This window comes from Leishmania infantum, chromosome 29, assembly GCF_000002875.2.
Source record: "Leishmania infantum JPCM5 genome chromosome 29".
In the NCBI taxonomy this organism is placed as follows: Eukaryota; Euglenozoa; class Kinetoplastea; order Trypanosomatida; family Trypanosomatidae; genus Leishmania; species Leishmania infantum.
In genome coordinates, this window is record NC_009413.2 from 744,250 (window position 1) to 766,693 (window position 22,444).

General features: G+C 59.9%; 4 protein-coding genes and 1 pseudogene across 5 annotated transcripts; all 5 read right to left on the reverse strand.

Annotated features, from left to right (window-relative positions):
* Nucleotides 1-2,853: 2,853 nt before the first annotated feature.
* Nucleotides 2,854-4,896, reverse strand: LINJ_29_1730 (conserved hypothetical protein; the record flags this gene model as incomplete). Its single annotated transcript, XM_001466655.1, has 1 exon — nt 2,854-4,896. One exon carries the CDS (start codon nt 4,894-4,896, stop codon nt 2,854-2,856), a length of 2,043 nt encoding a protein of 680 aa, XP_001466692.1.
* Nucleotides 4,897-5,245: 349 nt separating this feature from the next.
* Nucleotides 5,246-5,590, reverse strand: LINJ_29_1740 (annotated as a pseudogene). The gene has a single exon. A coding segment is annotated over exon 1 (345 nt).
* Nucleotides 5,591-6,406: 816 nt separating this feature from the next.
* On the reverse strand, nt 6,407-7,537 carry LINJ_29_1750 (conserved hypothetical protein; the record flags this gene model as incomplete). Its single annotated transcript, XM_001466657.1, has 1 exon — nt 6,407-7,537. One exon carries the CDS (start codon nt 7,535-7,537, stop codon nt 6,407-6,409), a length of 1,131 nt encoding a protein of 376 aa, XP_001466694.1.
* A 3,017-nt stretch (nt 7,538-10,554) lies between these two features.
* On the reverse strand, nt 10,555-17,733 carry LINJ_29_1760 (conserved hypothetical protein; the record flags this gene model as incomplete). Its single annotated transcript, XM_001466658.1, has 1 exon — nt 10,555-17,733. The coding sequence occupies one exon, from the start codon at nt 17,731-17,733 to the stop codon at nt 10,555-10,557; it is 7,179 nt and encodes a 2,392-aa protein (XP_001466695.1).
* A 764-nt stretch (nt 17,734-18,497) lies between these two features.
* Nucleotides 18,498-22,151, reverse strand: LINJ_29_1770 (putative Zn-finger domain protein; the record flags this gene model as incomplete). Its single annotated transcript, XM_001466659.2, has 1 exon — nt 18,498-22,151. One exon carries the CDS (start codon nt 22,149-22,151, stop codon nt 18,498-18,500), a length of 3,654 nt encoding a protein of 1,217 aa, XP_001466696.2.
* Between the last annotated feature and the right edge of the window lie 293 nt (nt 22,152-22,444).

Genomic DNA, 22,444 nt, shown 5'->3' on the forward strand with positions numbered 1-22,444 from the left:
GACACGCGCACTGCAACCAAAAAGGAGGAGGGGTCCAACAAGAAAAATAAGGCAAATGATGGGAAAAGGGGGGAGGGGCGAAAAAAACGAGAGGGAAAAATAGAGGGGAGATGGGGAGAGGGTGGGTAGTAGGGCAACTCGATAAGACGGACGCACAAGCACACAAACAGGTAGACAGGAGCGCACGGGTGGGAGAGGGTGTTACACAGCGAGGCACTGGTAAGAATGACGATGAAGGGATGTAGTGGTAGGGAGGTCGATGGGGAGCAAAGACAAGCCGAGCAGCAGACCAAGACGTACGAAACCACGTAAATGCCCACACACAAGAGGCAAAAGCCAACAGAGGACACACACACAAGGATAAAGGGCAATAAAGAGCAGAGAGGAAGGCGTGAAAAGGATGAAGAGGTGGAGGGGACAAACCACAGCGATGTTTGCCTGCATGAAAGAGAGAGAGAGTACGTGTGTACGTGGGTGTGGTCAACACTCTCAACAAACGCACACGAAGAAAAGGGAGAAAAAAAAAAACAGAAGGGACAGTAGCAGCAAGGAGATTGCCCAAAGAGAAAGTTTTGTGTATGTGTGTGTGTGTGTGTGTGTCTGCGAAACGAACGCTCTTCAGCCCCACCCCCACAACGCTCCTTTATATGCACCGCGTCTGCGGTAGCACGACGCACAGAGATGCAGCACACACCCACGCGCTATGTGTAATGGCCGGCCAACTAATGAAAATCGGCTAAGAGGAAGAGGAAGGATGAAGGGGGTGGGGGCAAGAGAAGCTGCAGATGGTGACAAGTGTTCAGCGAGAGAGGGAAACCAGATAAACAACAAAAAGAAGAGAGCGTCTGAAGACAATACGAAATTTTGGCACAAATATGTGCGCATACATCGATATACGCACCTGGAAGTCGGCGGGAGGGGGGGCAGCGAGACGCGCGCACACACAGGCACCCTAGGAGCGGGGGGAGGGGGAGAGTAGAGATGAGTGTGGCGACGTTGTGAATGGGTTTGTGTCGGATGATGGTTGCGGGGTGGAAACGGTAGAAGAGACGGTGGAAAAAAAAAGTAGAGGGGGAAGCGAAAGAGGAAGCGTGTGGCCTGGGGTATAAGGGGTGGTGGAGGCGGAATCGAGCAGCAATGCATCGGTACACATACATACACAGCCTTGTGCGAAAGGCCGCGCCTTGCTTCATGCGAAACCAGTGGACAAGAAGCGGGTGGGTGTTGAATCTGCGTACACCCTCCACTCTGGTGAGCGAGAACAAGGAGTAAGGAAAGGCGAGGAGGGCCAAGCGCGTGAGAGAGATTGCAGAGGAGAAACGCGCGGCGTGGTACTTCACGAGGGTCCTAGAGAGACGTCGAACCATCACCACTTCCCTCCATCACCCTCGCCATCGCCGGTACCCTCCGTATCACACCTTGCCCGCCCCCTACCACACTAACCGTCCTGTTACGCGTCGTCTTTCTTTTTTTGCTTCTTCCTGTTCTCTCCATTCAACTATGTGCCCCCGTCCCCGTACATCGTCTCGCCTGCAGCGCTCCCCTTACCTCCCTTTGGTGCCTGCACCAACACTACCAACGCACTCTGCGTACGCCACAGGTTCAAACACTGGGCAGCAGGAGCAGCAAAGGAGGAGGGACTGCACACTGCTATCTTCATGCAAGCTCTTCGCATTCCGTTTTGTTTTCCGTAAGAACCTTGATTTTGGATGCAGCACTATCTGTCTGTTGGCTGGTGCGCTTCGCGTCAAGTGTCTGTTGCACTTCATTGAACGGTGCACATCTTCTCTTTCTTTGTCAGGGAGGAAGGGGAGGTCTAGGGCCGATGCGGAGCGCGGGCTGCCGTGCCCCTTACTCCAACTTCCCCGCTGCTGATGCAGCCGAACGCTACACGTAGCGAGGGAGAGAAAGAACGATGTGGGCAGGGCGGCGGGAGAGAGAAGACGCGCAGTCAACTGAGCGGCTGCCGGCACGCAGATGGGGGAGGGAGATAGACTGCGAAACAAGAATGTGGTGCAGTGCTAGCACGGAGAACAGCAAAACGCAGCAACGCACAAGCTGGGGTCACGACAGCGCCAGACGGGACGCACACACACACACACACACACACAGAGGCGTGTGAATCGTATACACATGCACGCGCGCACCTGAACACAGAAAGGAAAAGGAAAAACGAAAAGCAAAGGAGGGCAAGAGGAACGGTGTCGGAATGGAGTTCGCCGCTCTGCATGCCCGTCCCTGTATCGGCCCTTTTCGCTTTATGCGAGAACACGCACAGACACACAGCACAAAAAGAGTCAAGAAGGGGCGACCGTAGAGGTGAAGGACTACCGCACAGCCTCCCCCCCACCCCGCGAAACGCCGGCGAGCGCAATACGGGGCGTTGTCGTTGATTCGCAGCCCTCTCTTTCTCTTACAGATACGGGTGGTGCGAAGAGGCACACACAAAGAGCACAAAATGGGAGAAAAGAAGGGTTCGACAGTGAGTGTTCGCTACAACACACACGCAAATGTCACATCCCTCTCTCCCCCTCCCCACACATGCACGCATACGTACACAATTGCGACGCACAAGAGCAAAGCCAAGCACTCAGACGGACTACGCGCACAAGAAAAAAAGGCGCAGAACAATGAGAACAACACGAGCCGAAAAAAAAAAAAGAAAAGCACGCAGACGCCGAGCACTAAAAATACCGAAGGGCGGACGAGAGCGATGGAGAGGGAGCGGGTGAGAGCGACGCAGCACACACACAAAGGAGGCGAAACAAGTATCACTGCCGCACACCACCTCGCCTCTTCCCCGTTTCGCCTTTTCCTTCTCGCCAGACACGCGGGGAGGTGAGGCCATCCTCTCTAGTCAATCTTGATGCTGCCGTAGATCCTGCGCACGAACACGATGGAGACGATCACGCCGACGGCACCAGCCGCCATTCCGTACATATACGACACCATCCCCATGTAGGAAAAGAAAAGCACCGCAGAGGCGAAGCTGCTCACGGAGACGTGAGACATGAAAAAAATGAGCGACATGCAGAACATGTGAACACCGGCACCGCCGGGCACGAGGTACGCAATCCACCACCAGCGATGATTCTCGTAGCAAAGAACGTAGTACAGGCACGATATCGTGACGAGAGCGCAGACGAGTACCCAAATGCACGCCGTCACGGTGAGGAAGCCGAAGGAGTAATAGATCTGTCCCTCCCACAGATCTTGCATGATGTAGTAGAGCTCGATCACGACGACGACAAGCGGAACAGATGGCCAGAAGACGCAGATGAAAATGGGCTGATTGATCCAGCTTTGTGTCGGGATCTCGCGAGCGAGGCGACCGACCCGCGTCGGGTTCGTGATGGGCTGCTGGCGGAAGGCCACGGAGCCTCCCAACACCGTCAGCGGCAGGCTCACCGCCACGAAGAGCGTCAGCATCTCCAACAGCGTCATGAACGGGATGGCAGTAGTGGCGCCGTGCGCCTTGTTGATGATGAGGATGAAAATGTAGATGAGCAGCATTGCACCCGGCAGTGTGAAGCTGCACGTGAAAATGTTTTTCCATGCACGGCAGTTGAGGTACTGCAGCAGCACACCGCAGACATAGCCGCTAATGAGCGACGTGAAGACGGCGGTCAGCAGCATTGTCGTGAGGAGAGCACCGCGCCGAGAGGGGGAGAGGAAGCCCATAAGCGCTATGATTAGCACCACCCCAACAGTCGTGAGGATTTGGACACCGTTGGCGACGAAGATGGCAAGCCAGTTTGCGTAAAGTGGCGGGCGGAACACGTCGGCGTGAACCAGCTTCCATCCCACCTCCTCTTGCAAGTCCTCTGGGTCTTCGGAGTTGTAGCGGTTAAAGTCCTTGTGCAGCGCCCTTAGCAGAACCCCCATCACCGCGCTGCCAATGAACAGCACCACCACGAGCGAGAGGATGATAAAGAGGATGTGGCCAGCGGGTGCGGCAGCGGCGGCGGCAGTGAGGTAGAAGTCCCAGCGCGTCGCCCACTTAACGTTCGGGTTCTCCTTCCACTTGACGCTGTACGTCCAGTACACCGTCGCCTTGTTCTGCGTAACATTCTTCATCTTGAGGCCGCGCATTGGCGCGAGAACCTCCGGCGCGACTTTCATCTGGCTGTTGCACTCTAGGGAGTCGCTCCAAGCGATGCTTCTGGCCTTGACGTCGATAAAGACCACGATATACCTCCTTTCCTCCTCTGCTGTCGTGCTGGTCGTCTGGCTGTCGTGGTTGTAGTGAATCGTGAAATCAAGGTGATTGTTTAGCAGCGCCGCCCGGTCGCTCGTGCATTTGGCCGGGACACCGAGCGGGAACCCTCGCTGTGCGTAGATCTTGACGTCCTTGCCGAGTTTCTTGGCGCACTCGCTCATCTGTGTGCTTTCCGGGTTGGTGGAGAAGACGGGCAAGTTGTCGATGTTCATGTACACACGGTACCATTTATTGATCATCTTTGTGAGGTTCTTCGACTCCTTGCGGCGAATTGTCTCGGTGTTGGCGATGAAGTCGCAATCGGGGAGAGCCATGCACTTCACATCTTCCTTCATCCTGACGGTGTACAGGGAGTTGAGCATGCGGTCACCCCATATGATCTCGCCAATGGACTCCTCCTTGAACTCCTGCCTCGCCGGCTGACAGAACGGCATCTTTGAGTAGTCGATGGGAAACATCTCCGACGAGGATCGCAACGAGTTCACCATGAATTTCACCTTTTCGCCTTTCTTGTACGCTTTCTCTGCTGCGCCAGGCACATAAAAGGCGCTTGCAGGGGTCGCGCCCGCGGCCAGCAGCTGTAGCACCACCAGCAGGGTGAGCAGCAGCAGCAGTGGAGGCCTCGCACCTGCGTTGCTGCTGCAGTGGGAGCGCGCATGCTGGGTGGAAACCGACATTGTCAGAGACCAATGCAACAAGCGATGACGTTCAACCTTGCCTTTTGTTTTCCCTTTTGCTCCTCTCTTGCTGTGCCTCGCATACGCGTGCGCTACACAAGGCTGTATGCGCGCACACTCCTTCGCTCTTCTTTTTCTTCTCCGCAGCACCTTGTCTCGTGGGCTTCTGCCTGAGGCCTTCCGTGGGCTGTGGGGTTCTCTTCGTATCCCTCCGTTCTCTAATGGCTCGCGTGCGCGCTCTCTCACTCTTGCCGCGGCGGAGGATATTCGATGGCGGTAGTGGTCTCTCGCGTGCGTTGGCCCTTCTCTCTCGCACTTGATCGATGTCTTCGACGTGTCGTAGTCCTTCTCACCACTCAACGAGCGACACGCATGTGCACCTATGTGCCAGCGGGAGCGCTCTCTCAAAACGTCTAGAAAGGGTGCGAAAACCTGCAGCGGCGCCCGAGGCACGCACACACACGGTGAGAGAGAGAGAGCGTCGTGAAAGGGGAGGCCAGCGACAGCTGTGCGAAAGGCGGGAGCGGCACACACCGCAGCAACGAACAAAGCACACACACACGCGCGCGAACAAAAGACGGTGAGGCGTTGGCGCGGGGCGACGAAGCGAAGATGTGCGCCCACCAGATGAGCTGCGAAAACAAGACGAAGCGAGCAATGGTTCCAGTCACACAAACGCGTGGCGCAGTCCCATGCAACCCCACAAGCACAGGCGGTGTGCGCGTACGTGCGTCTGTGTGGTGGCGGTGGGGTATCGTAAGGGGCCGTGAAAAAGCGGACAGTGCGAAGGCAGTACTGAGCGTAGCGTGCGCGCATGTGCGTGTGGGTGCGCGGTCGCGATCGTGGGAGAGGATTCGGCGGGGCGAAAAGGAAAAGGAGGTGGGCGTGGGTATGGCGCCATGAGGCAAAACAGGCACTGGGCAGTCTCACACCGGACGTCTGCATGCGTGCTTGTGCATGAAGGCGTACTACAAGAGATAACGAGAGGCATAGGCGCGTGGGACACTGGGGCAGGCTCGCGAGTGTTGCTTATCAGAGGGGTTACGCAAAGCCATAGCTCCCCTCACCACGATACATTCGCACGCAGGGCTCACGCCCACACAGCCGTTGGGATCCATGGAGCAAGCCGCCCACGCACCGACTCCGCCTCGACAGAGGGGGAAGAGAGGAGAGGCGACGTTTTGTCAGTTGTCAGTTCAGCGCGCACTTGCACGCATGATGGCGGCGAGGAGCACACACACACACACACAGAGAGGCAAGAAAAACAAAGAGGAAGCGGCGGACGTAAACAGGAACGAGGAGCACACATTCGAGCAGCCCAGCCCGGTCAAGAGCAGGAGATGGGCGTATCCCTCGCAGAATCTATGAGGAAGGACCTCCATCACGACACACAGGGTTGAAGATGAGAGAGCCAATGAAGAGCCGCAGCGCACCGCTGAAAGCACACGCACCGGCGCAGAGGCGCCAGTGCACACGCAACACGGCTCAGCAAGAAGACGGGCGCACGCTGCTACACCATCTTATGCTTATGCGTCGCCTCTTCTGGCGCGCGGCTCACATCGACGGCAACGACCTTGGCTCCGTTTGAGCTCTGCGCGGACGCAGGGACCCGAGAGCGGCCGGCAGCGTCGTGAGGTTTACTGCTGCCATGAGCGTCAGCACCGCCGCTGCCGCTGTGCCGCTGCGTTTCTCGACTGATGACACGCATCTCCTCGCCGACGATGTCATCCTCGCCACGGCAGTCCTTCAGCCACATTGTCGTGGTCGCGGGCACGCCTGCGCCGGTGCCCGCCGTACCGCCGCCAGAAAAGCGAATCTCTTGCAACTCTTTCCGCCGGCATATGACGTAGGTGGCACCGTACATGACAGTCATCCCCAGAACGCATGCTGCCCACCAATGTAGGCCGCCGCCGAGCAAACGCCAGAGAACGATGTCCGCCAGCAGCCAGTACGCTAGATAGATCGTTACAACAAAGTCGAGCACGAGCTTGCGACGTTGCAGGAGCGTTGCTAGGGGGTAGGAACACAGGAGCGCCGCGAGCATGTGCTGTAGATAAAAGCGGCGCTCACTGCCGTCGCGCAGCTGTCCGGCGGCAGGCGCGTCGGCGCCAGAGAGGCGAACATCCTTTTTCACTACACCATCTGGGGCAGCGACGTCGCCAGGTCTCAAGTCTTGCGCCCCCACAGTTGTTCCAGCACGCACGTCAACCGTGCTCACGAACAAGGAGGCAAGAGGTACGTGAAAGCAGTAGCTGAGCTTCTCGAAAAAAGACAGCGACGCCGCCGGTGGTGCTGGCGCGAGAGTTGTCGTTGTAGAAGAGAGAGTGTCTTCCACGAGCAAGTCAAGCATGCTAGCATGCTGGTATACGATTTCACCCAGTCTGTCAGGTCGGTGAAGCCCTCGCGGCGTCGCTGGTGCGGGCCCAGCGTACGGTTGGCCTTTCATGGCCAGCGACAGGGCAAAAGGAGCCACTTGTGGCGGCGTCCTATCTTCGACGGCGGTAGTACTCATCGACAGCTCCGCCATCCCGAGCAGCACCCGCGTTACACCAAGCATGACGAAGAACAAGCTCATGCCATGAAGCACTTGGAAAAAGAGGAAGACAGGGCTGCTGATAGTGCGGCCAAGCCCAATCGCCATGGCTCGGGCGCCCCAGAGGCCTGTACAGGGTGCGCAAGACTCTCTAGGTGCGGGTGTGCGTCTGCGGATATGCAAAGTGATTGCAAGAGATGGTGCAGATTAGCGCCGCGCAGGGATCAAGAAGAGAAGGATCGCTAGTAGTTCGAACGACGAGAGGATCATGTAGGCAAAGAGGAAGAGGGACGCAACGAAGAGGTTGTCTGTATGCTCGAGCACGCAGTGTCGCCCCTTGAGACACCGCACACGTGAGTGTATGTGTGCGCGTATGCCCGTGTGTGTGTGTGTGTGTCTGTCTGGGCGTGCCTGTGTTGAGAGACAGCTGAAGGCAAGCAGATGAGGCTGAGTCAAGGGAAGGAAACGCGCTTCCTCTGAAGTTGGTGCCGAGTCGGTCACGAACAAGAAAAACAAAAGAAGGAGCACCGCACACCGACCATCTCCTCCGTGGATAGCTTCACGCACGCATGTACACAAGCCCACACACAAACAGCAGCAGGCACAGAGACACACAGGCACACAACAGCAAGAGAAAAGGAAACGACAACAAGGAATCGGAGACGCAGGGCAGACAGACAACAGCAGCAGTGGTCAGGCGTGCACAGGGCAGCTTGGATGCTCGTTCGATTGCTGGGGGGGGATGCGAAATGATCTTCGAGAGAGGCCCGCTTTTGTTTTGCTATTTATGTGTGTGTGTGTGTGTGTGTGTACCTCCGCAGAGTAACGGCGCACCAGCGTGTCGAGGGAAAGGCAGCGGGATGCAGACGCGAGTGAGAGGCGGAAAAGCAAAGAGCCATCACAGACAACACAAAAGGAGGCGGCGGTGTGAGATGGGCACGACAGCGCAGAACATCATGACGGGCAGAGTAGAAGAGACATCCAGAGGAAGTGGGAGGTACGCAGAGGCGCAGCATCGGTCCTCCGCGAATAAGAGCGAGGCAGAGACAAACCGCGCCGATCAAAAAAAAAAACGGCCTACCGACGCAGTGCGTAAAATATCTGCAGAGACGCAGGTCACCACCGAAAGTAGTGGAGGCGCGGTGCATGGCGACGGTGGAGTGAGGCAGCGCAGCCATCATCTCCCTGTTTCGCCTTCGTCTGGTATCTCGTTTTTTTTTTTCTTGTGCTTCGGGGGTGCCTATTTGCAAGGTGACGGAGAGCAGCTGTAGCAGCAAAGAGAGAGCACAATAACGGCAACGGTCACGCCGTGTAACACACGGACACACAAAAAGGCGCCAAGGGTCGCGGCAAGAGAATCGGCACCTCGTCGCCACGAAGACAGCGCTTTGTAATGCATAATAACGCTGCCGTGCAGAGAAGGGCGGTCAGTGTGCATCGGCATCATCTCCGTAAAGTCGGCTTCACTGAGTAGCGGCCCCACCTGATCCGCGACGTGGCCCAGTACCGGGAGCCACGCAGCCCAGTAGCATCGCAGAGAGGGTGCGGTGTGCCGCATCGACGCCGCCACAGGCACTTTCGTCACTCGCACAGGTGCAGCAGGCCCGCACTGCAGTGCAGACCTGTAGCACCCATCGCAGCTGGTACGTTCCCACAGCCGAGGCTGTGGCTCCGCCTTGCGCCCCTCTGCAAAGACATGCCCAACGTTCCCGACGGAGAGGTTGGCGAGGTCGGCCGTGGCCGACGCGGCTGCCGCAAGCGACGCTACAACTGCTGCGCAAAGTGCGCCGGCGCACCGCACCCAGAATGACGCTGGACCTGGTCAGATACAAGAAGTTCGCCGCCAGAGACGCTGCTACTTCCGCCACAAACACGTCGTACTCGTGCGTGCGTCGGATACATCTGTGACCTATAAAACCAGCTTTGGCGAGGAGTATGGCATCTTTTCGCTAGCGTGTCGAGGATGCTGTGCTGCAGCTGTGAGCAGGCCGGCGCATCCACATCGTGCAGGAAGTAGACGCACCATCCAGCCAGATCCACACAAGCGGAAGAAGACGATATGGCTGCAGCGGACCTGTGCCTCTGCCTCTGAGATGAGACGCGCCTCCACAAACGCGTAGGGCAGTCGGTAAGCGGTAGCGTTGCAGGAAGAGAATTCGCAAAGATGAGCGCCTGGAGGGAACACACCAGCCGTAGGAAAAGTGTCACGAGTAGACTCCGTCGCGTTAGCGGTGGCGGGGGGGGGGCGCTAGAGGGCGGCGCAGGGGAAGGTGTTGCAAACATGATAGAGGGGTCCTGCCGCTTACTCAGAGAGGGCTTCTTGGATGCTGAGACGATTAGGGGGAGCGAAGAGGTGGCCCACCCGTGCCCCAACCGGCTCTAGAAAAAAAGACACGCGCAGGTCGGAGGGACGCAAGAGAGGGTAGGAAGAGGGCTCAGCGTTTGTGTGTGTGTGTGCGCGCGCGTGCACGTCCTGTCATGATATTCCCATCGTTGGCATGCATGTAGGTGCACATGACTGGGGCCCTCGCGCCATCCGCACCACGGGCACGTCGGGTAGTCCGAGAGGCTCAGTGCCACACATGACAACGAAAAGAAAGCGGCGCGTGGGCGCCGCGAGGTGCTCACTGCCGACGGCACTCGCACGAGAGAAAATGAAAGAGCCGGCTCAGGGAGCGAAGGTTGGGTGGGGTGGAGGTGGGGTGGGGGCCTTTGCGCTAAGTCTCGATTCATCCAAGCCATCGCTGCGGCGGGAAGGGGGAGGGGGTGCAGTCAAACGCATGGAAGAAGTGAACGCGTTGCGCACGTACGCACGCGCACGTGTGTGCAGCAAGTTGATTTTGCAAAATGTCTTCCCCGTTGTTGCCGTTTCTCTTTTGCGTCGCTCATGCATCGAGTGTCGTTGTTTCTTCCCTTTTCATCAAGGTTATTGTGTGTGTGTGAAGAGAGGCAGAGAAGATGGAGGGGGGAGGGGCGGCCGCGCGCACGCACGCCTGCGTGTCTGCTGTTGAAAAGAAGAAGCATCCAAATTAGTACACGGCGAAGAAGGGAGGCGACGACGGCGGTACTCTTCACTGCTCCCTTTGCACGTATCCCTCATCGGACCACCCCACGCCTGGCTGCCACTACGCCGCCTCATCACCGCGGCTCTCTTCATCAGCCGCAGTGCGCACCGTCATGGTAAAGAGCTGCGAAATGGCCCGCCGTTCCTCCGGCGAGAACGGGGTCGTTGTCTCCACGCGTGAACGCAGGTGCGCAGAAAGGCTTGACAGCAGCGGCACAGAGCTACGACGGTGCACGAGCAGCGGCACCGTTTCTTGAAACGCCGTCATCAGCACGGGTAAGTTTTCGCCAACCGCACGAAGTGCGCCGCCAGCAGCCACGTCATCGGGCGTAGGGTATATGAGGCGGTGCGACTGCAGCGATGCAGACCTTGTCGGTGCCGACGCTACCAGCGCTGCGGCGAGCGGCGAGACGCACGTCCCGAAGACGCGCGCAAACTGGCCAACGTCAACGTCGTCGTCGAGGCTGTCCAACTTCTCATCCTCCTCCCCCTCTCCTCCCTCCTCGTCGTCATGCGCAGCATCTGCGGCGTCGTCCGCGTCGTCATCGTTCGCCTGTGCCTCGTCCTCGAAGTCGTCTTCGGCGCGCGAGAGACGAAACAACGCAGACGCCCGTTCCTGCTCCACTGTCGAGGCCACCAGCGGCTCGGTGGGGTACACAGCACAGCCAAAGGCAGCAAAGCATGTCGCCATCGCGGAGATGCCATTGGCCGATTCGAGCGTTTCGACCTGTGTGAGGTCGTGATTGCTTACGCGCACGGCAGCGTAGTGGGCAGCATGTCTGTGCTGGAAGACGAGACGCTGCTCCTCCGCATCTGTCTCGTCCCAACACCAGCCGGCACCGTCGCCGCAAACCTCATCAGCGCCGCCTCCTTTCTCCATGCGGGTAGCACGCACCCACACCGCGTGAGGGGCGGCTGACGTGGCAACTGCGCATTGCAGCAGTGGGCGCAAAATGCGGCGCTCGGTCAGTGTGAGGACACCGGCTGCTGGTGAAGGGGTTTGCTTACTCGCGTCTGCTTTCCTTAGACACGTGCCCCACGCCTCTGGCGGTGGCAGCCACGGCAGAGGCGGCGCCTTCCCCGCAGCTGCCGAGGCGGAGGCCTCCACCCACAGGGCTTCCAGCCGCCGCTCCACCTCCGACGCGTAGCGGAGCACCGTCTCGGGCAAAGGGGGAGCTGTCGCGTCCAGCGAAGCCAACACTGCCTCTGTCACGTCCACGCTGACGTATGGCGCCAAGCGCGGGGCTGGCAGCGGCGGCGTCATTGCCGTTGCGTCGTTGTTACCGGCAGCGGCAGACAGCCCCTGCTGCTTGTCATACCACTCCAATGTGTGCTCTGCACACGCCACAATCGCCGCCGCGCGCACTGCCCAAGGGGTACATCCTAGCAGAAGTCCCATGAGGATCAGGTGAGCCAGCTGCAGCGGCAGCTCACGGTCTCGCTCTGCCAGCCTCGTCGTGTTTGCAGCTACCTGCACTGCCGCCGTGTTCTTTCCGTCCTCCTCGCCGATCAACACGTCAGGGAGTGGAGGAAGACACCGGCACAGAAGCGCTAGTGCGCCGGCGAGCGGCGTGGGTACCACCGGAGAAGGAAGGCGCGAGCTTGTAGCGCGTGTCGGCAATGCCGACCTCGCGGACGGCGCGGCGCGGGCGAGACCGTAGCTTACAAAGGTGGACTCTAGCGTCGAGGGAAGGCATCCGCGCTGAGCTCGGCCGCAGTCCGCCTCATCATCCTTCGATGTAGCCCATCCTTGGGTACTGCTGCTGACGGCGCCAACCCACTTCAGTAGCAGCTCTACAGGCCATGTTTTGTAAAACGAAGCGGTCGGTCGCTGATCATGCTGGAGGAGCGTCAACAGGACCGCCAGATGCCCTACCTGCAGTGGCTCGGCGGACCGCACGATGCGCTCGCTGCCGTGAGAGTTGCACACCAGTGCATGCAATCGATGCACGACATCCTCGGGATCGGCCAGCACGCGAATAGACGGGATGTGCAGCTGCGGCTGCTTCGACAGAAAACGGTAGAGTGTCTGCATCGTCGGCCTGCGCTGGACATCGCTGAGCAGCTGCCGAAGCGCTCTGTGGACAGAATCAGCGGCGGTGGTGGCGGCGGGACCGGCAGTCTCACAGGCAGCATGATACAGCACTTTTTCAACGCCGTCACGGGACTCGACAATAGACGCTACACCCTGATAGTCAGTAGGGGGGCAAGGCGTGCCGGGCGCGGACAGGCTCGGCGTCAGCTCTGGGTTCGTCACTACATCTGCGTCGTGTGCACACGCGACCACTTTGCCCCCCTCTTCCGTCGGCAGCTCCACCTTCCGCAGCATCATGCGAACACACAGGGGCGGGTAGTGCATGGCGGCCCACATCCGCAGCACCCACAGACAACCGTGCGGCGTCATTTGATTCCTCACGCAATCGTGGATGCACAAGGTGCGCTGCTGCCCGTCCCACCAGCTGCGGCGCGGCGTCGGCGCACTGTCGCTGTTGGGACGCACGACAAGGAGGAGGAGCTGGATGCCCTGCCCAAAGGCGCGGTGGCGACTCTCTGCCGGAGACGCATCGCTGACACCGCGCATCGTGTACGGTGTCCCGGTAAGCTCCTTGAAAGTAAAGAAGCGCCGCTCGTTTGAAGAGAGCGCCACAGACTTCGACGGCACGTCGTCTGTGGGGTCAGGCAGTCCAGCAAGGCGGCACAAGTCTGCTAGTTGGCGCCGCGCAAACTTGTCGCTCGGTGTGCTAGCGGCTATATCCGACGTCGCGTCCTCGGCAACGACGTTTGAGCGAGGCACCCTTGGGCCTCCTACTGAACTGACTGCCTCTGTCACCCGCGTCTCACGCCTGCGTGTCACGTACGAGGCACAGTGATTCACAAAGGTACCCCACAGGGGCAGGCTCTTGCGGTCTCTGAGAAGGGGCAGCTTTGGTATGGCTGGAGGCTTTTCTCTGGCAGCGGCGCATGTGGTGAGATAGTAGAGCCCTGGCGGAGACGGCGTGTCACTCTTTCCGCAGGCTTTGCCGGAAAGGGGCGCATCGCGGCCCTTCACAGCCGCCGCGCGCGCGTACCTTCGCTGTCGGCCATACTCCGTGTATACGGGAAGTTGTAGGGCATCCAAAATGAGCAAGGCGTGGCTGCAGCAGAGAAAAAGCGCATGGCGTTTCGTAGAAGCACAGCCAACGGCGTACCGCTTACCGTATGACGCTGGCAACGGCATCTCCACAATAGCCCGATGTATCACCCCGAGCTCCGGATGCCGCACCACGTACTGGCGCACCATCCGATAAATGTCGGAACCGTTCTTCGAAAAGTACTCCGCCACCTGGCGAAGCGCGCTTTGGGTAATGTCCGTGTGGTAGACGAATTGGAGACCGGCAATATCACACAGCGCTTCATCGTCCACAACAGAAGCGCTGGCAGGCGCCGTCGTTCCCGCGTGTCGACTGCGAGTGGACGAGGCCGGCGACAGCACGCCAGTTGCATGCCCAGCGGGCTCGCTCGTCACGGCCTCGCATGCCGAGGCGCGTCGCTGTTCCTGGAGGCGAGCCCACACTCCACTTTCGCACGTAACCTTGCGCAGCGGCGGCGGCGTGCGACGGAGTGACTCTGGAGGCAAGGCTGCACCGCGCACCAGCGGTGCCCAGCGCCCGAGCGCTCGCGCCGTGTCGGCGTGCTTTCGCTGCAGGAGTGAATGGTCGTAGAACGGCTGGCCTGCTGCATCAAGCAGAGCCTCCGCGTGCGCTGCGCACAGTAGAACTGCATCGTCGCGGGTGGGGCCCTCTCCTTGCGCTACGTACTCTGGCAGCTGCGATTGCCTCGGCTGCTGCGACTCTGACGACGGTGGGGCGCTTGACGACAGCGCGCTCGTCTGACTACTGACGGTAGAAGGCGGCCGCCGCTTTGCTTTGGGCTGGTGGCGCAGCGTGACGGGCAGCAACACCTTCGCTACATACAGTCCGCGCTTCTCTGCGTGTTCCTGATTGCCACACACCCGCACAACAGACAGCGCCATCTCGGGCGACTTGCCATGGCGCTCCAGGTAGTCACGTAAGCGAATCGTCGCCCTTACGTCAGGCTGGCGCACGGATGAGAGCGTGTGATTGTACATCCGGCTCATCTTGGCATCCTGATCGGGCGACACGATGATGCGGCCATCAGCGTCTGGCGACGTGTCCCAGTGCATGCGGGGTAGTCGCTCTTGACGTGCGCGTAGCTCCCGCAAAAGGTCCTCTTCGCGGTTCAACGTGTTCACGGCCGTTCCCGCTTCTTCCGACAGCAGCGGGACGCGGGTTGCAAAGCGGTCCCTCACCTTCTCCGAATCCATGTCCTTGGGCAAGTGATTACGATCTCTGAGGTTCAGCCCTGAAGCCGCGATACGGCCCACAAAGCCCTCCATGACCCTCACCGGTGCTGGGAGAGACTCGGGGGGGAGCTGCGACGGGTGCAGCATGGGCTGTGCCGCGTCGTGGAGAGGGATCTGTGCCCGCATTGCGAAGGACTCCAGCGCCTGCGCCACAGCAGTGTTGACGCGCACCAGGCAGAGGCGATTCAGTGCCCCCAATGTGCGCAGTGCGTGCATGGCAGCAGCCAACTCGGCAAGGTGATTCGTGTAGGACACACCAATCGCAACAAACGACTGCGTGTACGGAAGCGGCGAGCGGGCGTCGACAGCCGGCGCCGCAGCCGGCGCTACTGCTGGTGCGGCCAACGCTGCTGCTGCCGTTGGGGCTGCTTGTTCGCTCTTCGGATTGAGCAGCGGCACCGTGATGGTGGCCCGAAAGACACGTCGGTCACGCTGGCCCAATTCTTCCACAAGCATGAGCTCCGTCAACGAAGAGTCGGTTAGGGAGGCGGCTGATAAGCAGGTGGTGCTCTCGGCGTGCGCGGCGAACCGCGAGACGAACTGCTTCACATAGCGCTCCAGCAGTAGCCGCGCTGGCTCAAAGTCGCGCAGCGACGGCTCGTCTATGAAATAGCGCACCGCCAACACGGCTTGCTGATGCTGTAGTAACATCGACTCTACAGGGGACGGCGCGCTGCCGGCCTGAGCGTCTGCAAGCAGCCTCGGTGAAGGAGAGACGCCGGAGCTCCCTCCGTCTCCGCAAGCGTGGGCCGTTTTGTTTGTCGCACCCGTGTGGAGCAGGGCCCCGGCAACGGCGCTGTCCGGCTCGGAGGTCACCACTGTAGCTGCTGCAACCGTTGACGGATAAAGCTCCTCCACAAGCTCCATCGGTGGCGGGGAAGGAGCGGTATACCGGTATGCACAGTCTCCCGGTTGCGGGCACCAGCGACGCATCTTCGCGCACTCCACGGCATGGGCGGCCTGCTTTTCACGGTTTTCAGGGTAAAGGGCAAAGCCCACGGCATCGATGATGAGCTCTGCGTGCATGCAGGCAAGCAGCACAGCCTCTTTGCGAGTGGGTGCCTTTCCCATGGCGATGCGCTTTCCAAAACGTGCAGGCAAGGGAAGGATGAGCTGAGCGAGGAAGAGGCCTCCTGGAGTACTCGCGTGCTGGCGCGCGTCCACACCTTCGCCGACGCCGTCTCCTTTGGTGGTGCCGTGGCCGCCGCTTTTCAGCAATACGAGGCGCAGGTTTGCCCTGAATGAAGTTCGGTGAACCCGAAAGAAGCGCTCGATGCGGCTGTGGCTGCTTGAGTCAAAGTATTGAGGAGATGCTAATGTGAAGGCAAGAGGAGTGAACCCGCCGCGCTGCACCGGGGCGAACTGGACGCGGTCGATTCGTAGCTCCTTCTCCTGCCGCTGTTGAGCGGACAATCCCAGCAGCTGCAGCGGCGGCGGCGACGGTGTGTCAGGTGGCGGCACCACCTCCGCAGTCGTGATGGGCGCACCACTCGAAGACGCGGTGGTGGTGGTGGTGGCCGTGGGCATCGGGGCCCACCGACCTGCTGCCCTCGCTGCCTCCGCGTGCTTGCGCTGCTTTGACGAAAGTTGAAACAGCTGAAAGCCCAGTGCGTCGATGACACGCTCGGCATGCATGGCAGCCACTGCCTCAGCCTCCTTGGGCGTCGGTGCAAACCCCTCTCCGTAGCGCTCGCCGAACTCCGCCGGCAGTGGCAGCCGCCAGCGAGCGTGGTACTGCGTCGCCTTGCCGCATCCCTGCACCTGCCGCACCTCCAAGCCCACAGAAGAAGATGAGGGAGCGGCGTCGTCGGCACCAGACGCCGATGGCTGCAAACAGCGCCGCACAAAATTGCCCACCTTCGCCTTGGCGTACGAATCGATGGCATCAATCGTCTCCACCGACGTGTACGCTCTGCTACTGCTCGTTGGAGAGGCAAACGAAGAGCGACCGGAGGTCGCTGCGTCGTCGGCCGTGGATGTCGTCGTGGTGTTTCCAGAGGCAGCCACCTCCGGCTCCGGCATCAGCACCTCAACTTCAATACTGGACCAATCGTCGGTGCTGTCCTCGTCGCACACAGCAGCCGTGGAGTCGGCATGTGGGGAGTGCTTCGATGAAAATGACGCCCGAAAGCGACGCTGCACGCGCATGACCGTGTGTGCCACCGTTGGCAAATGCGGCACCGCTGCCTGACGGGCTAAGGCACGAAGCTGTGAGGAGGGAGCGACAGACCTGTAGGCCATGACGCTGCCCTTTCGAAGCGGAGGTGTACGGCTTTCCGGCGGCGGCGACGCAGAGTTCCCGCGAGGTGCGGCGTAGGGTGCAATGATATGTGCTTTTTTTCCCCTCACGAATGCACACAAGCGAAGCGGCATAGCACTCAGCAGGCAAACCAGCTGCCGCTCGCGAATCCGGCCAGTCGCGCCCGGGGGGGGGGAGGGTGCTGGCACACAAGGCGCCCACTGTGAGACAAGCGCACACTCAGAGAGCACAACGCTGAAAAAAAGGGAAGGGGCAAGACGCACAGCAACGATAAAAATACCATAGCGCCTATCTGGAGGTGCCGGTAGGGTGCGTGGAGGGTGGAAGGTGATGACTGAGCGTGTAGAGGCGACCACATGCGTGGGAGCATGCAAAAGCGCAGGGGCGGGGCCGCAAGGAGGTGTAGCAGAAAGCAGATGAAAGAAACATAGGAATACAGAGTCAGAGACCGTGTCAAGCGCATACGCATAAGCCATTGGAGCTGCAGGGCGACAAGCTGACCGAGTCTTCACACACACACACACACACACACACACACACCGAGATAGAAAGACGACCTCCGCCCTTTCTGCCCTCGCCATTGGCGTCGCACATGTGCACATTCCATCACAGGGCATGCTAACTCGACGCACGAGGAAGAAGTGTCATGATTGCTTTTGCTGTGTTCTTCCCTGCTATCCTGTCTTTTTTTTTGTATGTCTGAGAAAAAGTAGAGAGGCAAATGCGTAGAGGTGCTCTCATGTCTGGTGTCCAAGTATATGTGTGTGTGTGGGAGGGTGAATGGGTACCTCCACTGTCCCAGCGCGACGTATACGTTTTACCGAGGAAGCTTGCTCTCGAGGCTCTCTCGCCATTACTTCTCTCCTGCCGGATGTTACCATCACCTTCCTGGGCTCAGCGGCGCCTTCAGCACAAGAAGGGGGGGGGGTAGAGAGAAGTGGAGCAACAAGACACGCGTGCACTCTCCCTACAGCGAGTTGGTCAGAAACAAGAGGAAGACTTCAAAGGGTGCGCCAGTGCAAGATCACGAGCAACAGGCAGAGAAAAGTTGCGCCAGGAGAGAAAGAAGGGAAAGCAGCCAAAAGAAGCGGACGCCCGTAGCGCGAACAAGAGGCACACCCACGCACGTGCATACACCACGACCACCATCATCATCCACCAATGTGCGTAGCTTTCCTCGATCACGCTCGCCTTGCTTTTTTCGTGGTTCGTTAGTTGGTTGCCCTATGTGTTCGTGTTCAACACGTGAAGCAAGGGAAGAAAACGGGGACCATATGCGTCCGTATGTAAGTTTGCATACTACAAGACAGAGGGACAGCACACACGCACAGAGACGCGATGACGGTGCACGCCTTTATGTGCATGAGAGAGGGAGGAAGTTCTAGTGAGCCGCTACGGCTTGCACGTCGCCGTGCGGCCCGTCCCCGACGTCTGGCTCTGCCCCTCTATCCTGGTGCAGGGCCTCGGCATTTCCTTGGACCACGTCGCGGGAGTCGACGCTTTCCCAGTCGTCATCGGAGTCGCCGTCCGCGCTGCCATCGCCGCCTGTGGCGGAGCCCGTGTAAGGGCCAACCATCTGGTGCACGTCGTACTGGCGCTCAAATGTCTCCTCCACCAGGGTGGGGTAGCTGCTCCAGAACAGCTGCGCAAAAGGTCCGATGTAGATGATGCCGACGATCGGCACGACGAACACAATGGCGATGGTGAGTGCTGTGCCGAAGATGACGGAGCGGGCGAACAATGTGGGGTTCCAGCAGAAGAAGCTCAAGGAGGCCGCCCCCACAAGAACCGGTAGCGCATTCCTCGTGATGCACAAGAGGAGAGTGCCGCACAGTACGGGAACGATCCAAACCATGACGGACGCGACGACGAGGAAGAGAACAGCCACCACCACACGCCGCAGCAGGAGGTAGGACGGGATAGCCGCCTCTTCCACATACTCCTCGCGCCGGTCGAACCCCAGCGGTTCGACCATCGGAGGCAGAACAAGTTCGTCCTCGCCCTCCTGCTCCACAAATCCCTCCACCGCGCGAAGCTGCTCTGGGTCAAACAGGTAGTCCTCCATGTGCACGACACTCTGACCAATCCAGCGAACCACCGGAAAGAGAATGCGTAGCTGCGCTCGCTGCAGGGGGTACACGGCGAAGCAGGAGAGGACCGTTGATATCGCTGCCACGTACTTGAGGACGTCGACGACGTAGTTCGCGAATGTGTTGCGCAGCAGCAGCAGTGACCACCACTCATACGCGAGGGCGCGCCAGCGGCCCATGCCCATGTAAGGGTACGACAAGTGCAGTGCGGCCATGTAACACTTGATCGCGCTCACGGTGTGAGGCTCTTCCTGCACCGTGTCGTGCTCTGGGTACAACGACCGCGGCGTCGGCACCGCCTCGGGGTGCAGGACACTGGCAATGCGGCTCATGGCATCCTGGTACGTGTTTCTCCACGCGTTGAGCACCATCTGATGCGCACGCGCGGTCGAGGTGCTCTGCTGCTCTGAAACCGTGAATGGCGGCGCCACAATGGCCTCCAAATCTGCGACTGGCGGCTGCCGCTGCAGCGTCCCTAACCACTCTGCTGAGGAGGACAAGACCATCACCGTGTTGCACACGCCATCCTCGGATGTTGCTACGCGCAGCCACTCTATCGGCTCCTGAACGCGCTCCAGCGTGTGGCGAAACCCCTCCGACGCCGCTGCGACCCTCTTGGCGGATTCGGGGTCGATGAGGTGAAAAAGGAACACCGAGCGATCTGACATGTTGCCCCAGACTTGCTCCCACAGCTCTCGGGCGGCGGGTGTCATGGAAGTGGAGCTCGCGGCAGTCAGCTCGAGGGGGGCGATGGTGTCGAGAGGGATTGAATCAAGCATTGGCCTCAGTTGCTCTCGTACTCGGGCTGCGTACATGGCACCAAAGGGGAGCAGCACCCGCTCCGCCAGAACGCGCAGAACCTCGGCGCGGCGCCACTCGTCAAGGCTGGCGTCCGCGCTGATGTCGTACCCGGTCGTCACCCTCAGTGAAAGAGACATTTTCAGCGGAAGCCCTGTCTGCGCAGCTGTGCCATCACCCCACAACAAGTCACGGCACCCGAGCATTCCCCAAAACGGCACCCGCACAAAGACAAGCAGCACCAACAGCTCCACCACCGCCACGCGGAGGAAGCCGCGAACGATGCGGGGAGGGTCGGAGTCGAATACCTGAGTCACGACACAGCGCCAGTACCCGAGAACGGAGTCCCAACGGGCATCGAAGCTGCGCACAAAGAACAGATCGACGCCGTTGGCAAACAAGGGGCCCACAACCGTCAACTCCATCGCGGTGAGCAGCATCACCAGCACCGCGCCCACCACCCAGTAGAGCGTCACTTTCAGCACGGTGAGTCCGTGAAAAAAGGCCAGGAAGCCGCGATCAAAGCCAATATCCACGTACGGGGCGACGGCGTAGTGCAGCATCATCCCTCCCAGCTCGGGTAGCGCACCGTAAAAGAAAAAAGCATCCACGAGGTACACCCCAAAGAGTGTCTTCACCGCCTCCTGCGACAGCAGCGGCACGCGCTCTGCAACCTCGTATAAGCGCCGCTTCTGTGTCGTGAGGACGTTTCGCGTGTGGCGGTAGCGCCAACTCACGATGAAGCCTGCAAAGGCAAGCGCTACGACTACCCTGCCCCAGATTGTGCGCAGCAGCAGCGTCAGTGCAAGACCGTAGCAGAGCTGCCGCATCGACGAAGGGAGGAGCCGCTTCATGCCGCCGCCACCGGCGCCCGACTTCACCCAGTCGATCGTGTCAAAGACCCCGTCGACGAAGGAAAGTCGGTAGGGCGTGTCGCTGCCGCTTTCTGAGTCGTCATTATCGCTGTCGCTGTCGCTGCTCGAGTGCTGCTCGCCTGCCACTGCCCTCGCCTCTGCTCGCGCCCCAGGTTGGCGCGCGTCAGGCGCATCCTCGCGCGGCAGAAGTTCCTGCTCCGCCGCCGGCAGAGGTCCCCATTCCGGTCTCCACCCCTCGACGATAAAACCCTCTGGCGACGCTTCCTCATGATGCGGCAGCTGCGCCTGTGGAGAATCATTGTTCCCCCCCTGCTCCGTGGCCTCCGCCCGCTCCTCAACTCCCTCTGCCGGGCCGTTCTCCTCATGAAAGTCGAGAGGGCCTACCGGAGGCATCGCTGCCGCTCGTGCCAACCCTCCTTCCTCAGCTCGCCTTGCCGTCTCGCGGGCGAGTCGCTCCCGGGCAGCGCGGAAGTAGTGGTTCCACTTCTCCCACCCCACAGCCACCGCGTTCATCACGGTGCACAGGACGAGGCCAAAGAGAATTGCGTCGGCCCACGCCAAGAAGGACTCCGTCAAGGTGTACGTGCCGTCCTCATTCTCCAGCACCTCCTGGCTGCCGGGGACACCGACTGAGGCGGTGTAGCTAAAGTTCCGCTCCGGTGATGCTGCAAAGGTCGACATGGGCCGCCACAGCAGCGGCCAGCGATGAAAACTGTAGACGAGCCCGAGCAGGAGCGGGAGGACGAAAAAGCGCAGAAGGACGCAGCAGAGCGTCTCGGCGGATTCGAGGAGGAGCGGCTTAATCAAAAACTTCAACAAAAACACGCGGCGCTCGTGCGGCCTCAGCGGAAGGTTTGCACCGGGGGGATATTCGGAGTGCACCAGCTGGTAGGACGCGCCGCAGCTGCGGCAAGCGCGGTTGCGCTGCTGAATGACCCAGCGATCGATGCACTTTTGATGAACATATCCGACAGAGCCGCGGCAGCGGCAGCGGTGGGTGACAATAGGGTTCAAGGGGGTGCTGGTGGGGTCGAAGCAGATCCAGCACTCAACAAGGGACCCCGATGTGGAGTTGCGGCTCGACCCAAGGAAGGGGGAGGCAGCAGCTGCAGAGGTTTGCGGAAGCGCGCCTGACAGGTCATTCTCAGCCAGCCCACTCCTTTGTGCATCCTCATCTTTTGTGGCCGTCGAGGTGGATGACACGGTAGTGAGAGGCTCCCCAGTTGCCTCCCGCCGAGTTTTCCTCGCCGTTCGACGAGGGAGCTCCTGCATCTCGGCGAAGTGCGTGCCTTGTTGTGTATGCGCCTGTGTGACTGCGCGAAGAGCTTTAACGGGTAAACCACAAGAGCGGGGCGGAGGTGTGTATAGGTGCAGGATAGGCAGCCAAATGTGAAGACGCCAAGAAAGTTGAGGGGCAGCACAACAAAACGCTTTGCAAGGATTAGAGGACAGCAAGATATCTGCGAGTACACACACACACACACACACGCACACACGCAAGGAATCTCCTCGCGAAGCGGCGGCAGCAGCAGCAGCCCACAATCGGTATGTAGGAGAAGATTTTT